The 17,441-nt window shown below is 44.9% G+C and overlaps 1 protein-coding gene across 6 annotated transcripts in view; it reads right to left on the reverse strand.

Moving 5' to 3' along the window:
* LOC138738406 (protein maelstrom homolog) overlaps positions 1 to 17,441 on the reverse strand; it is a 63,179-nt gene that overhangs the window by 13,593 nt on the left and 32,145 nt on the right. For 3 of the 6 annotated variants that reach the window (XM_069888528.1, XM_069888527.1, XM_069888532.1), the window contains exons 5-6: positions 16,980 to 17,021; positions 8,136 to 8,266 (exon numbers count right to left, since the gene is read on the reverse strand). The exons of 1 other annotated variant lie outside the window; for it this stretch is intronic. In XM_069888528.1, the coding sequence (XP_069744629.1) occupies positions 8,136 to 8,266; positions 16,980 to 17,021 (173 nt within the window). Of the gene's footprint in view, positions 1 to 8,135; positions 8,267 to 8,452; positions 8,512 to 16,979; positions 17,022 to 17,441 lie in introns of all 6 variants that reach the window. 2 more of the 6 variants (XM_069888530.1, XM_069888529.1) reach the window with 2 other exon arrangements.

Genomic DNA, 17,441 nt, shown 5'->3' on the forward strand with positions numbered 1-17,441 from the left:
GTACAGGCGCTGTCGGGGAACCTCCTTGTATTATTGTTTGATCTGAGCACGCACCCCAGGCAGTGTGATGACATCATGGCCCACACAGGGGCGGAGCTCACTGTGCCCTTAAAGGGGCACACGTGGGTTTTGAATTAAACCGTTGTTGAAACTCCTAACCTGGTGGTGGAGTCTCTTTCCTCGTTACTGCTGCTACATTGGTGACCCTGACGGTCCAGATGTTTTTCTGGCCTCTCACTATGGATCCCTTGGAGATCAACGCAGTCGCGATGAAACTGCCCCCCTTCTGGCCACATCGCCAGCGTACGTGGTTCGGGCAGGCGGAAGCACAGTTTCGCCTCAGAAACATTTCATCAAATGCCTTGATATTTTATCACGTCATGAGCGTACTCGACGATCAGACCGTGACCAGGGTGGACGACCTCATCCACAACCCGGCAGAGGTCAGTAAATATCCCGCCCTCAAGAACTGAGAAGATTCTTTTCGGCCTCTCCCCGCAGCAGCGTGCTTCTAGGCTCCTTCACCTGGATGGGTTGGAAGACAGAACCCCATCTGCCCTGACGGACAAGATACTGGCATTAGCAGAGGACCACAAACCATGTTTTACTGTTCCAGCAAATCTTCCTCGAGCAGAGTGCAGGCAGCCCTGTACCTTCCAGGGAAATGACTCAGCCAGCTGCCGTTAACGGCTGCAGCGGCTGGCCACGCGAACAGCCTCCTGCACATGACCAACAAATACACTGGCCGATGGTTCCTAGTAGATACCGGAGCGGGGCTGAGCATGCTCACCCCGACAGCCCTCAAGACCCGCACCCGAGCACGGGGCCCTACCCTGCGGGCAGCCAACGGATCCGCCATCAGGTCCTTTGGAACTCACAGAGCGCAGATCCAGATCGGAAAGGACAGGTTCCGCTGAAAGTTCATGGTGGCCTCAGTGGGCACGGCGCTGTTGGGGGCCAACTTCCTCTGGGCGCACAGCCTGTTAGTGGATGTCAAGGGGAAACAATTAGTTAATGCCTGCACCTTTCAATCCATCCGTCTGGATGCCACAGATGTGAGCAAACCGGGGATAGCTGCCATGAGCGCCCCCAAGGACGAATACACGAGAATCCTTGATGAGTTCCCCTCCATCCTGCAGCCGCAGTTCACCGCCACCATGCCTCAACATGGAGTTTACCATCACATCGCAACCCAGGGCTCCCTACTTCACGCCAAAGCCAGGCAATTACCCTGAGAAAAGCTGCAATTGGCCAAAGAAGAATTCTCCCGAATCAGGAACTGGGAATCGTCCATAGATCTGACAGCCCCGGGGCCTCCTGCCTCCACACGGTCCCCAAGACTTCAGGGGGTTGGCACCCTTGCGGGGATTACAATTGCCTTAACAATGCGACCACGCCGGACCGATATCCCATCCCACACATTCAGGACTTCTTGACGAACTTGCACGGCACCCAAGTTTTCTCAAAGGTCGACCTGGTATGGGGCGGTCCACCCTGATGACATCGGCAAGAATGGAATAGTGACCCCGTTCCGCCTTTTCGAATTCTTGTGGATGCCCTTCGAGTTAAAGAATGCGGCCCAAACTTTCCAGTGCCTGATGGACACAGTGGACAGAGACTTGAACTTTGTGTTCATCTATCTCGACGACATCCTCATCTCCAGTCGAGACCGCGACGAGCACAAGGTCCATCGCCCGTCTGGCAGAGTTCGGCCTCACGGTTAACGTAGTCAAGTGCCAGTTCGGCAGGCAGTCCCTGCAGTTCCTGGGCCATACCATCTCGGCGGCCGGAGCCACCTCGGCACCGGAGAGAAGGTTGCAGCTGTGTGCCAGTTCCCGAAGCCCACCACCCTCAAGGGTCTATTGGAGTTCGTCGGAATGATGAACTTCTACCACCGGTTCATCCCTGGGGCGGCCCGCATCATGAGGCCATTATTTGTGCTGATCACCACAAAGGACAAAGTCCCTGTATGGTCAGAAGAGGGCGCTTTTGCTGTGATGAAAGACGCTCTGCCGAGCACCACTTTATTAGCCCACTCATGGCCGGATGCTCACACCGTGCTCTCAATGGACACATTGGCTACGGCTGTTGGGGGCGTTCTGGAGCAATGGGTCAATGGCCAGTGGCATCCACTAGCCTTTTTCAGCAGGCAACTCCGTCCTCCGGAACTAAAGTACAGCGCCTTTGACAGGGAGCTCCTGGCCCTGTACCTGGCCATCAGGCATTTCCGGTATTTCCTGGAGGGCAGACCATTCACCATGTTCACAAGCCGCTCACACAAGCCCTTGCGAAGGCAAAAGACCCCTGGTTGGCTCGCCAGCAGCGGCACCTATCCTACGTGTTGGAATTCACCACCGACATCCGACACCAGGCAGGTAAAGACAATGTTGTGGCAGATGCACTTTCGTGGCCTGCCATCCACAGCCTCGCCCCGGGTCTGAACTACGCCCATTTAGCGCAGGCCCAGAGGGTGGACGCAGAAACACCGCCATTACAGGACTCCAACTTCGGGACCTCTGGATGCCAGGCAGCCCAGACACGCTGCTCTGCAATGTTTCCACTGGCTTGACACACCCTGTAGTCCTGCCGCAGTAGAGGTTACGGGCTTCCCGCATGGTCCACGTCTTGGTCCACCCCTCGGTCAATACATCAGTTCGGATGGTGGCAGAGCATTTTGTGTGCCATAGGCTCAAAAATCAAGTAGCCCAGATGGCAAGGAGCTGCACCCAGTGCCAGACCTCCAAAGTCTTTCTTTTATTCTTTGGCTTGGCTTCGCGGACGAAGATTTATGGAGGGGTATGTTCACGTCTGCTGCAGGCTCATTGTCCACCATCACACAAAAGCCCCAATACAATGGTTCAATTCTTTGGCCAAGAGATTCCAACATATACACATTGTGGGCCCCCTGCCTGTGTCCAGGGACACCCGCTACTTGTTGACGGTGGTCGACCAAACGACAAGGTGGCCGGAAGCCATTCCGCTGAAAGTCACTTCCGCCAAGATGTGAGCCAGGAACTTGCTCACTGGATTGCCAGATTTGGAGTCCCGCCGCACATTACCAGCGACAGAGGTGCCCAATTCATGTCTGCCTTCTGGACGCAAGTGACGAGCCTTTGGGGGTCAAGCTCCACCACACCATGGCATATCACCCTCAAGCCAACAGCCTAGTGGAGCAATTCCACCAACACCTTAAGTCGGTCCTCATGGCTCACTTCACTGGCCCTGGTTTGGCAGATGAGTTGCCCTGGGTTCTGCTCGGCTTCAAGACAGCCCCGAATGAGGATCAGCAGGTATCATCCATGGATTTGGTTTACGGCATGCCATTGTTGCTACCCGGAGAGTTTTTCGGCCCAGACACGGACTTGGCAGCCAACAATCCGACCTTATTGGCAGACCTCCGGAGTAAGTTCACTTCACTAGCCCCCCCACCTCCGTCCCACCTACCCAAGGAATCAGACACAGCTGAGTACGTTTTCGTCTGGCGAGATTCGCACACCGCGCCCCTGCAGTGCTTTTATGAAGGCCCCTACAGAGTCCTGTAGCAATAGGGCAAGACTTTCACTTTAGAAATTGGGGGCAAAGAAGAACTATTCATGATCGATCGCCTCAAGGCGGCACACCTGGACCCCAGCCAGTTCAAACGGCCCAACCTAAGCGCCGAGGCCGGCCGCCCAAGCGGCGAGACGCATGAGCCAGTTCTTGGGGGGGGGGGGGTGGGGGGTTGTGTGGCAGCACACTTACTCATAGTGAACCGGCTCCGCTTGTACCGCCGCACTGACATTACCACATGTCCTACCCAGTCTCTCTTCAATTTAAGATGTTCTTCTTCTGTTAAATGAGTTTCCTGTACAAATGTTAAATATTTCTTTTTTTAATGATGTCAACAATCTTCCTCTCTCGATTTGGTTATGTATTCCATTAATATTAATAATCATAAACTTCAAAGTATTCATTCTGTTAGCCAGTGGGTTGTTTTTTTAAAAAATATACATACCACCCTCTCAGATCCTCCAACTCTCCTTCTCCCACCATATCTCAAAAGTTAACACATCTTTCTATACATGCTGACACAAATACCCTGAAAAAAATTAGAACCATAAAAAAGAAAACTTAAGAGAAACCCCCCATCATCGAGTTGCCCTTGCTGACCTACAGGACAACCCCAACACCCTTAATTTTCAGGCTGTGGTATAAACCACAATTGTCAACTGATTTTGCAGCAGACCGTTCCTCCCTAGCCCCAGAGAATTTGTAGCATATTTTCTAAACACTTAAACAAAGCTCTCACAAAATCCAATTATTAATCAACTGGTAACCTCCAAATATATTTACATACATAGTCTTTAACCGTCTCTTAGTTCTTTCGATCACTCTCTCCCTTGTTAAATATTTGTCAGTTGTTCAACAAAGACTCGAGCCTTTCTTGGGTCATCAAACAGTCTATTTTGTCCGCCCAAGATAAATATTTTTAACACTGCTGGGTGCCGCAAAACACAAGTGTAACCTTTTCTCCATAACATGTCTTTTATTGGGTTAAACTCCTTTCTCTTCCTTAGAAGTTCAAAACTTATATCCGGGTAGAAAAATATTTTATTCCAATTATGTTCCAATAGACCTTTAATTTCTTTTGTTCTTCTGGCCACCAGCTCTAATATTTTTTCTCTTTTCGGTTACCTTAATAACTTGACCACGACGCAGTGTGGTCTTTGCTGCAACTGCAGTTTTGGTGCCAATGCTCTGTGGGCTCTTTCAATTTCTATTTCTTCCTTTTCTTCAGCCTCCAAAATTTGTGAGATCCATTGTTGTAAAAATCCTTTTATGTTCCTACCTTCCACAGCTTCTTTCAGGCCCACTATTTTAATATTATTACATCTACTAAAGTTTTCAAGAATGTCAAGTTTTCTGGGCCAATAAATCCTGTGTCTTCATGACCCCTTTTCTCCTTGCTTCCACTTTTTCCTTTAAGACAATCATATCCATTTCCACAGGTGGTGAAACCTCTTGACAAGGCCATTGGACTGTGGGTGGTAGGCTGTGGTGTGATGCAACTGGGTACCAATTGGGATAGCGCTGACCAGTGTCGGGGTAAAGGCCAAGAGTTCTCAGTCAAATGCACTCCATTTCTGCTCCGGTAGCCCCAACTGCCAACTGAAAAAGGCAAGTGGCTTCCAACTCCTGTCAGCTAGCTGCACCAGGACACCTCGTACAGCCGTGTTTGATGGCTCAATGGTGAAGGCTGTGGGCACGTTGACTTGTGGGTGCATGAACATGGTTGCATTGGCCAACGCATCTTTTGCTTTGTGAAAAGCTGCAGTTGCCTCCTCATTCCACTTCAGGTCATTGGGCTAGCCAGAAAGTAGTTTGAAGAGTGGTTGCATGATCCTGGCTGCTGCTGGTAGAAAGTGATTGTAGAAATTTGCCATGTCTACTAATTCCTGCAGTTCTTTAAGTGTGGAAGGCCAGGTAAACTTGCGTATAGTTTCCACTTTGGAAGGAAGTGGCACCTCCCCATGCTAGTCAATGCAGTGCCCAAGGAAATCGATGGTTGTAAGCCCGAACTGGCATTTGGCAAGATTGATACCAATCTACAATGCTGGCTGAGATGGCACAGGTGTGTACTGCGCTCCTGAAGGGAGCTGCTGACAATAAGAACAGAATCCAGATAGTGGAACACGAAGTCCAAGCCACGGCCTACTGAATCCACTAGCCTCTAGAAGGTTTGTGCCACAATCTTTAACCCAAAAGACATTAACAGGAACTCCAACAGCCCAAAAGGAGTGATGAATGCAGTTTTTGGGACATTGTCGAGGTGCATTGGGATCTGATGGTATCCCCTAACCAGATCTTTTTTTTTAGAAAAAGAGCACACCATGAAGAATGGCGGTGAAATCCTGGATATGGGGAACTGAGTATCATGAGCAGGTTGGGGTGGTGGAATGCCCATGGTCCAACAGAGCACTGTACTATCCACAACTCCTCTTTAGGCTGCATCCTGGGCATATACAGGTAGCCCCTCTATGGGGGTGTGATGTTGGACGCCATGTTAAGCATGGCTGAGAATTTGGGGGAGGGTGGGGCAGTGAGGGGAGACTTGGAAACTCTGCTAAGGTCTTGGCATAAGCATTGAGAGAGAAAGTCACTGAATCGAAGTTAGGTGCTGGTAGAGTGACCTGACGTAGAGTGAGGGACTGGAAGCCTTAGAATTCACTAAGCGATATCCTATCAGGTCCACAAGGAGGCATTGGGCCCAGAGGAAGTCTGCGCCCAGCAGGGGTTGCAGTATGTCTGCCAGTGTGAAGGTCCATTTAAAATCGGCATGGGCCAAATTCCAGAGGGATGGTCCGTACTCTGCATGTTCGGATATCGCTGCTATTAGCCACAGTAAGTCAAGGGCTGGTCTTTCCGCCACGAGTGTCCCAGTTCGTGGGAGGCAATACTGTGACAGTATTTAGATATGTTTTTGGTAGATAAATTGGGGCAGGTTTTTTTTTGATAAAAAGAGTAGGTCACATTGTGATAGTACAGACTTATCACCAATGTATATAGTTACAGTATCTAGAGTGTAATGACTGTGCTTACAGCGATTGGCTGAGAGCTTAGCCACGCCTACTGTCTGGGCCTTAAAGGGTTGTGTCCCTAGCCAGGTCGGATCATTCCGGACTGGTCGGCCACCTGTGAAGAGCTCCGGTCTTTTGCTAATAAAAGCCTTGGTTTGGATCAACTAGTCTTTGGTTCTTTCGACGAGCTCTACACACATACAAACACTTTAAAACAGAGCTTATTTAAAATACTGAAGCTCTGCTCATGCTAGGGGGGGGGGGAAGAGAGAGAGAGAGAGAGAGAGAGAGAGAGAGAGAGAGAGAGAGAGAGAGAGAGAGAGAGAGAGAGAGACACACAGATCAGTTCTGTAGTTTTACAGCTGCTGGGACTGGAACAGGACAAGCTGGGAAACTTGTGAAAAACCCTATTTGGAAGACTGGTTAACAGTGCTTAGTTCAGCCTGGTCAAAGCCCTTGTGGTTCATGTAAGAGGAGAGGACTGGTTGTCTAATGTTTCACTTGAAGCAAGAGAAACAAAAAGGAACTCTGTGGTGACTTGAAAGAAAGAGGTTATTATCTGGAGAACCCCAAGGGGGCAAGTTTCTTCAGCAAAACACTGAAGTGGTTGATTAAAAAGGAATCAATTGTGGGTGTCCAATGAACAACAAATCTCTCTCTTCCCGAATGGTAACCATTTACCCTTCAAGCACCAAAGCCTGGTGAACTTTATAAATGTTAAATTCTGTGCACAAGAATTGCCTGCAACCAGTGAACTTGGAGGAATGAGAAGTGAGATTCCACTGTGAACCAAATAACTTTTCTGAACCTACGCTTAGAATTAGAAGGGAGTTAGTTAGGTTAAGTAAGTTAATCGAGATAAGTTAAAGTTTGATTTGACTTTTGTTTAAATTACCATTTGTCTTGGTGAATATCTATTGCTGCTGGGTTTGGGGGTACTCTGGGCTCATAACAGTTCAAAATCTTCACCTCAATGCTCAGAAAGAATTCTCCATATGTATGTATCATTTGGTAATAACTACACAAGATTTAGGCCAAACCACTAATTTTCCATAAAATTAACAAACCTTTTTTAGTAGTGTGCACTATTCAATCTGACTGGGTGCTAAAAAATATCTTGATAGAACTAATTTCTCTTCAGAGAGCAATTCTTTTTTTGTGCAGGGGGAAAAAAAATACTTAACATATTACAAATGATCTCATCTGGAAGTGGTTGAAATGCAAATATTCCAGAGAGATGTCCAAAAAAAGGAATTAGCCCAAGCAGTGTATCAGAACACGGCTTTACATTTGCAGTGAATAAAATATCAACAATGCACTAATATGACAATTTTTTTTAACGATTTTATCACATTCAATACCTTTCAGGATGTCTGGGTCATGCTGCTCGTAAAAAAAAAAAAAAAATTCCACACAACAATGTACATTTTGTCAATATATATTTTATCAAACAGATTTAGGTCCCCCAATCAAATTCTTCACTGACAAAGCTGGATTATAACTTTCTTCCCCCTTCATGTGAAAAAATATCCTAAAAATATCATGCAAATTTTCCATGCAAAATTATATCAATATTACCTTACTGTAAACTGGAAGGAAACCATTGCTTCTTGCTGGTTTCAGAAAAGCAATTAACTGTTGAAAGATTTTACTATAATTGGAACTAGCGAATTCAAAGTTTGAAAGTGGAATTTTATGAGTGCTGTCACCTAGCAAAGAAAATGCATTTTAATCACACAATAATACTAGTGATTGTTTTTTCCTATTGAATATTATCAATTGTTTCACATGTGATAGCACATGATCTAAATTCTTGAACAATATCCAATAATACAAATAATTTTCAAATACAGCGAAGTCCCTGGTATCCCACACTTAAGGGAATTGGTATATACCGGATAAGCGTATTTTCCGGTTGCTTGAGACTCACTCTGACAATGCCTCACTAATGCACCTGCATTAAGAATAAACAGTTTAAAAGACAAAATTCAAAAATACTATACAGGCATACCCTGTGTAATATGTTCCAAGCAAGTTCAGTGCTATGAAAACTGAACTATTCAAAGCACTACTACAATGCACTTTAATTCTATAAAAAGGATATATAAAACAGATCTTTATTAGCAATAAGTAACTATCATTCCCAAAATATGTATGGAGACAACTGGCCAATCTTATTTATCAATAGGATGTGCTGGTCAGTGTTGCAAAGCTGATATAACCAAACAGAAGGGTAAATAACAAAAAATGTGGGCTGAGAATTCTAAAGGTACGGGCAGTTAAAGGAAATGAAGATTTTGCTTCAGTATTAACATAAAACCCACATATACCAACACAAAAAACTAAACCCTCCCTACCTTGTAAGCCTCCATTTTTCTTGCATTCGAAGAGTCTCTTAAATGTCCCTATTGTTCCAGCCTCCACCACCACCACCCCAGTAATGTATTCCAGTTATTAAGTCATAAAAAATTATCATTATTGATGGGACTTGAAATGCACTTCCTAATAGATGACAAAATAAACTTATTTCAACTCCCTTCGCAACCATAAATGGCGATATTTACAAACTGCTCTAAAAACAAAGGATACAACTGAACACCTCCATTTATCAAACTCACATTTAAAATTTTTTTCCCTATCAAAGATTTTACAAATTTTTCTTAATTTATTCCCACTATTCTGTCTTATTAACCAATCAACCAGTAAATTTTATATTTCTTTCAAACTGTCACATTTGATCTAATAATATCTTGAGGCACCTTAGTGAAAAATGAAGAACTTCTCAACACTGGAATGTTCTGTCCTGTTACAAATTCAAAAATGTTTTAATAGATTATTTTACCTCAAGCCTACTACTTGGATAAATTAATTGAAGCAATCTATGCCCTCTAATTACTAATTTATCATCCAGTTTGAAGAGTTTAGAGGGATTACAAAATCACATTACCGTATATTTCAGCGTACAAATCAACTGGCAAATAAGGAAATCCCCCCTTTTTCAGCCTCATTTTAATGGTTTTATCGTATAGCAGCTGAACAAGTTGACCCCTAAAATTGCATTAACAGAGCTGTTGTGTGTTGACTGGCATATAGGTTGACCCACCCCCCCAAAAAAGTAAAATTGCAATGACTAAGCTGTAGGGTGTTGGCTGAAGGTGTTTGTTATCATGGAGGCTCCAGCAAAGTGACACAAGTATGAAGCAAGTATTAAAAGTAATAGAAATGGCCAAGAAAACCAACAACTGAGCTGCTGCGAGAATATTTTATGTACATAAGTTGATAAGAGATTGGAGAAAGAAAGAAGAGGCTCTAATGTAATAGATCTGTTTAATAGTAAAGCTATTATTTCTTATAAATTTGTCTTAAGTAAAATAGTGGATTACACCCAGGTCACAGCATGTTTGCAAAGACATCATTGCACTCAGAACAAAGTGTCTGTTTGGAGTCACAGTGTCTAGAATGGAACAGGTGTTCTTAATTGAAACTCAAATACCAGATGTGGTTCTCAAAAGCAATCAAATCCTCTTGAACAAGAGCCATGAAACTCCATTTGAATGATATACTTAAGCCTCTAGAAACAGAAGTGAGGTGATCTTTCAGAGTAGTGATGTCTGCAAGCCAGAGGAAGGAAGGTCACATGATTAATCTCTCTCTCCCTCTCTCTGAAGGCAGAGGCACCTTGAGCTCTGAAGACCAGAGAAGAAACCAGAAGGAAAAGAAGATTGACAGTGTTCTCTGGAGGAGGAGGTACTGCTCTAAGTGACTTTAAGTAACTGTGCGCAAATATACTGTGTGTGTGCGTGCATGCACAGCAGGTCCCAGTTTTGTGTTGAAACTCCGATTCTTTAAATTGTTGCTCAAAGTGTACAGCATCAGACTTCTGAAAACACATGAAATTCCTGTAGAGTTATTTTCAGAGAATGATTTCCCTCTCTTGCATGGAGGTTACAGTATCTGTGTTTCACAGGATGATTTCAAACTCAGGTTTTTGAGTCTAAATAACCATCACAATGGTTATGATCCAGAAATAATAATCTTGTTTTCTTTTACCCAGAATTGGGTCAGTCACAAGTGGCTATTTAAAATGCCACTGCAGTGCTGCTCACTCTCTTGACCAAGAGAAGCAGCAAAATGGCCATTCTTTCGGAAGCCACTGCAATTCTGTGTTCCTTCCTTGACAAGAACACAGCAGTTATTTCTTCATAAAATGTTACTGGATTTATGACCTCAAATTAAAAACTAGAGTAATATTAAAACTGTCTCCTTGAAGTGTCTTTAATCACATGACATGACCTCACGGTTGATTTTGTTTGAAGTTCTTCTCTTCTAAAAGCATTTACAAGCCAATGCCACCGATCTCAGATTATACAGGTGTTTCTGAGTAAACGGCATTGTTTTCAACATTTCAATGAAGAATTACTCCAGATTTTATGGTTGTTTGCACAGCTTCAACCAACAACTAGACATTTCATTTTTCTGAATGGTTTCTGTGTCTGTGTGTGTCCCTGTCCTTTTCTAAGAAATATATATATATACACACTATACTGGTCTGGCAAGCCTTCGGATGAACGACGCCTATCTGGTGTAGGCTTCATGGTCAAGAGCTTCATTGCCTCCAAACTCGAAAACCTTCCGACAGGCCTCTCGGACTGAATCATGTCCATGCGACTCCCCCTTCAAAACAAGCGTCACATTACCCTCATCAGTGTCTATGCTCCAACCCTCCAGGCGGAACCAGCAGAAAAGGACAAGTTCTACACCGACCTGCGCAACCTCATCCAACGCACCCCTACAGCCGACAAGGTTGTCATCCTGGGCGACTTCAACGCTCGTGTCGGCAAAGACTCAGAAACCTGGCCAGGAATCCTGGGCAAGCATGGCGTCGGCAAGTGCAACGACAATGGGCGCCTCCTGTTGGAGCTCTGCGCAGAACAGCGGCTTGTCATCACAAACACCCTTTTTCAGCAGAGGGACAGCCTTAAGACCACCTGGATGCATCCCCGATCCAAACACTGGCACCTCCTGGACTACATCCTGGTGCGAGAAAGTGACAAACGAGATGTGCTCCACACTAGGGTCATGCCTAGCACGGAATGCCACACTGACCACCGGCTGGTTCGCTGCAAGCTCAACCTTCACTTCAAACCAAAGCCCAGGAACAATAAAGCCCCCAGAAAGAGGTTCAATGTTGGAAACCTGCAGTCAGACGAAGCGAGAGGAAACTTCCAGGCAAACCTCAAAGCAAAGCTCGATGATGCAACCCGCCTCACGGACCCGTCCCCTGAAACCCTCTGGGATCAGTTGAAGACTACCATACTGCAATCCACTGAAGAGGTACTGGGCTTCTCCTCCAGGAAAAACAAGGACTGGTTTGACGAAAACAGCCAGGAAATCCAGGAGATGCTGGCAAAGAAGCGAGCTGCCCACCAGGCTCACCTTACAAAGCCGTCCTGTCCAGAGAAGAAACAAGCCTTCCGTCGCGCATGCAGCCATCTTCAGCGCAAACTCCGGGAGATCCAAAATGAGTGGTGGACTAGCCTCGCCAAACGAACCCAGCTCAGCGCGGACATTGGCGACTTCAGGGGTTTCTACGAGGCTCTAAAGGCTGTGTACGGCCCCTCACCCCAAGTCCAAAGCCCGCTGCGCAGCTCAGACGGCAAAGACCTCCTCAGCGACAAGATCTCCATCCTCAACAAGATCTCCATCAGAACACTTCAAATCTCTTTTCAGTGCCAACCGCTCAGTCCAAGATTCCGCCCTGCTCCAGCTCCCTCAAAAGCCCCTAAGGCTAGAGCTGGATGAGGTTCCCACCCTGGATGAGACGTATAAGGCAATCGAACAACTGAAAAGTGGCAAAGCAGCAGGTATGGATGGAATTCCCCCAGAAGTCTGGAAGGCTGGCGGCAAAACTCTGCATGCCAAACTGCATGAGTTTTTCAAGCTTTGTTGGGACCAAGGTAAACTGCCTCAGGATCTTCGTGATGCCACCATCATCACCCTGTACAAAAACAAAGGCGAGAAATCAGACTGCTCAAACTACAGGGGAATCACGTTGCTCTCCATTGCAGGCAAAATCTTCGCTAGGATTCTACTAAATAGAATAATACCTAGTGTCGCCGAGAATATTCTCCCAGAATCACAGTGCGGCTTTCGCGCAAACAGAGGAACTACTGACATGGTCTTTGCCCTCAGACAGCTCCAAGAAAAATGCAGAGAACAAAACAAAGGACTCTACATCACCTTTGTTGACCTCACCAAAGCCTTCGACACCGTGAGCAGGAAAGGGCTTTGGCAAATACTAGAGCGCATCGGATGTCCCCCAAAGTTCCTCAACATGATTATCCAACTGCACGAAAACCAACAAGGTCGGGTCAGATACAGCAATGAGCTCTCTGAACCCTTCTCCATTAACAATGGCGTGAAGCAAGGCTGTGTTCTGGCACCAACCCTCTTTTCAATCTTCTTCAGCATGATGCTGAACCAAGCCATGAAAGACCCCAACAATGAAGACGCTGTTTACATCCGGTACCGCACGGATGGCAGTCTCTTCAATCTGAGGCGCCTGCAAGCTCACACCAAGACACAAGAGAAACTTGTCCGTGAACTACTCTTTGCAGACGATGCCGCTTTAGTTGCCCATTCAGAGCCAGCTCTTCAGCGCTTGACGTCCTGCTTCGCGGAAACTGCCAAAATGTTTGGCCTGGAAGTCAGCCTGAAGAAAACTGAGGTCCTCCATCAGACAGCTCCCCACCATGATTACCAGCCCCCCCACTTCTCCATCGGGCACACAAAACTCAAAACGGTCAACCAGTTTACCTATCTCGGCTGCACCATTTCATCAGATGCAAGGATCGACAATGAGATAGACAACAGACTCGCCAAGGCAAATAGCGCCTTTGGAAGACTACACAAGAGTCTAGAAAAACAACCAACTGAAAAACCTCACAAAGATAAGCGTATACAGAGCCGTTGTCATACCCACACTCCTGTTCGGCTCCGAATCATGGGTCCTCTACCGGCACCACCTACGGCTCCTAGAACGCTTCCACCAGCGTTGTCTCCGCTCCATCCTCAACATCCATTGGAGCGCTTACATCCCTAACGTCGAAGTACTCGAGATGGCAGAGGTCGACAGCATCGAGTCCACGCTGCTGAAGATCCAGCTGCGCTGGATGGGTCACGTCTCCAGAATGGAGGACCATCGCCTTCCCAAGATCGTGTTATATGGCGAGCTCTCCACTGGCCACCGTGACAGAGGTGCACCAAAGAAAAGGTACAAGGACTGCCTAAAGAAATCTCTTGGTGCCTGCCACATTGACCACCGCCAGTGGGCTGATAACGCCTCAAACCGTGCATCTTGGCGCCTCACAGTTTGGCGGGCAGCAACCTCCTTTGAAGAAGACCGCAGAGCCTACCTCACTGACTAAAGGCAAAGGAGGAAAAACCCAACACCCAACCCCAACCAACCAATTTTCCCCTGCAACCGCTGCAATAGTGTCTGCCTGTCCCGCATCGGACTTGTCAGCCACAAACGAGCCTGCAGCTGACATGGACTTTTTACCCCCTCCATAAATCTTCGTCCGCGAAGCCAAGCCAAAGAAAGAAGATATATAATTCAAAGACCAGGTGCATGAGGAATAGAATACCTGGATTACGAGTGCAGAAGAATCGTTCACAAAAGGCGGGGCAATGCTTGCTGCATCCCTTGATGTGCTGTCAAAAGTATACCAGGTGTACAAGTCAACCCCATTTTTAGAGAGATAGTTGAGGCTTTCAAGACTGGACTTGTACACTGAAATATACGGTATTCATAAATTTGAGGGGGCCAAAACAGCATCCAATTTTCTTTGAGAAAATGTTCTTAAGTTATTTTTCCACCACCCCCCCCCCACCTCAAAACTATATTCTCATTCATGGTTTCATTTTTAAAAAGTGAAGCCCAAAAGTAAAGAAAATCCCATCTGCAACAAGTATTACTTTTATTTCTGCACTTCAATCATATCAACATTATCTTCCCCAATTTTTAAAGATATTGGCCTGTTTTTTTTTTTATACAAACGAGTAAAGTTAACTGCATAAACTTTATTAACATGCAAATCAGACAGTAATTTCCACAATTAACTTTAAAAAGTACACTTTTCTCTTGAATGCAGAAAATGTCATAATTCTAATTCCATCTTTTTATTCCATCTGATGGAATAAAAAATGTTGACGCTACTGAAATGGCAGTGCTGCTGTGGACCTGGGGATCTGTGCTCCCCTGCAGAATCCTACTGCCAAGCCCCACTACTGTTTGCTCTGTATATGCTTTAAACAGCCTGTTAAAGGAGCCAAGTGTTTTATTCAAAATCCTGCGACCAAGTGTTCTGAGGAGGATAGGCAGAGGATATGACCCACAGATGGTGACCACGTTAGAGAACCAGAGGGACTCTGCAGCTGAAATGGACACACAAAGGAGGTGACCTGCAGGCAAGGAAACATAGGCTGCAGATGACTTGAAGTCAAACAACTCACCAGATCGTGGGCTGCTGGCGACTGGCTCATTAGAACCAGGTATAGGCATATCCCGCTTTACGAAACTAGAGCATTCCTATGGAATCTTTCATAAGCCAAAATGGCATAAAGCAGTGATTACCATTGATTTCTATGGGAATAATTTTTGAGCATTCCCAGACCCAAAAAACTCACCAAATAAAACCTAACATATAGTAAAAGCAAGGTATATGATAAATACACAGCCTATATAAAGTAAAATTGGCTGTACGAATCAGCAAGTTTTGACTGCCCTGTCAGTGAACACCGGATTCTTTGTAAAAAGCGAATTGTCATAAAGCGAGTATTTGTAAAGTGGGATTAAAGGTTAAGAAGGGGTGCAGAAGGGCCCTGAAGGGTTACTTGTTACATTAGAGGTTTGGACATGGGCTTGGATTGTCGATGGTTTGAACTGAACTGGAGTCTTGTGCAGCTGCAGAGGCTGCGGCAGTGCTGGTGGCAAATCCACAGACACTCATTGACTCTGAGGGGACACTCTTTTGCTTCTCTAATTGCAAGGGGCTAATGGCTAATCTTTGTATGACTTGTGATAGACTAAAGGCAATTTTGTTTATTTTTTAAAAAATTAGATACACAGCATGGTAACAGGGCCTTTCAGCCCAATTATACCCAATTGACCTATAATCAGAGTTCATTTTGAACCGTGAGAGGAAACCGGAGCCCCCAGGGAAAATCCACGCCGAACGTAAAAACCTCAGTCCCAATCACTGGCACAGTAACAGCGTTGCATCAAGCACTACGTTAACCATGCCATTTTCTTTCTGTTTTATTACATGACAATAGTATCTGATCGGAACTGACTGGACCTGCTGGGAGTCCCTGACCACGTGTCGAGAATCTGTGCAGACTAGCTGTCAGGTGCATTCAGTGACATTTTCAACTTCTCACTATAACAATCCGATGTTCCTATCGGTTTCGAGACCACCATCATCTCTCTCTCAGTGATGAAGAGAACCATACAATTACCTTAATAACTAATGCCTAGAGGCTCTGACATCTATCTTCCTGAAGTACTTCAAGAGGCTAGTCTACAACAACTCCAGCCTTCTAGAAAACCCACTACAACTTTCCAAAAGTTGCAACAGATCTCACATCTCTGGTCCTACACTCAGCCCTGGAACATCTGGATAACAAATCTTAAATCTCAACCATGTTAAACTTACTCCACCTTCAACACTACGATTCAAAACCAACTCTTTTATAAACACCTGCACTTGGGCATCACCATCTTCCTTCCCCGCCCATATCTGGACACTCAACATCCTGCAGAGGATGGATCAGCTCTGATAGAATGGTGGAGCAGACTCAATGGGCTACTTCTGCTCCAATATCTTGTGACTGCAATCAGCAAGGATTGGTGACAACACCTCCTCTGTAATAACCAGCACTATTTCTTTTAAAATGACCACACAGCCTTGCTCCAAGAATGCCTGCTCGAACATGATGCAAGGCTGTGTGGTCATAAAGAATAGGAAAACGGGAAAATCATGGTCTCTACCCTGCTGTCTTATGACATTTGTTTTTTGAAGAATTGGCCTATTTTATTTATTCTGTGATATTCTGCTAGACCAGAAAAAACATTTAAATGTAAAATAAAAATACAGATTTCTGAATAAACTAAATGCTGCGATGAAATAAAAAAAGTATTAGTATAACAGAACAAAAGCACTGACAGCATTGCACATTCACAAACCATCAACTCAGATTTGCTTTATTTCATCAGTATGTACAGAGTAAACAAGTTCCATTAGCCATTTAAGTAGTCCTTTCTTCTGTTATTAAGTCTGAAAATCTCTATTCTATTACAATTTCCACAGGTATTTACATTAATGACATTTATTTCAAACAAAAGAGCTTTCAATTACTTACTTGAAATCTGGCAATGGTATCGAAAACCACATGGGATCATACCTTGATTATGTAGGGGGTGGGGGAAAGCATTAGTATACACTTACATTAGTTTTTGCAAACAATTTTAAAAACATTAGAATTTTCAAAACTATCTGTTAAAATTTTATTTTTATTTCAATTGGTTCTTATTTAGCCATGGTGAATTAAATCTAAAGAGAAATACAAGAGTCAAAAAATCATGATAAAACAACAAAAGGACTGGCTCAAATTGTCATTTCAAAAATACTTCAAGAAAAAGTCAAGTAAAAATTTGTTTTCCCTAAATTGTTAAAAACAAAAGATAATAAGTGCAAGAGGTATATTTACAACTTGTCAAACCCATCATCCACAAATAGATACAATTTAAAATGCATGCCAAAATCTATATCCCAGTAAAAAGTAATGGGCCAGTTAAATCAAATACAGCATTAACATTGCACA

The sequence above is a fragment of the Narcine bancroftii genome, chromosome 7 (assembly GCF_036971445.1).
Source record: "Narcine bancroftii isolate sNarBan1 chromosome 7, sNarBan1.hap1, whole genome shotgun sequence".
Taxonomy (NCBI): Eukaryota; Metazoa; Chordata; class Chondrichthyes; order Torpediniformes; family Narcinidae; genus Narcine; species Narcine bancroftii.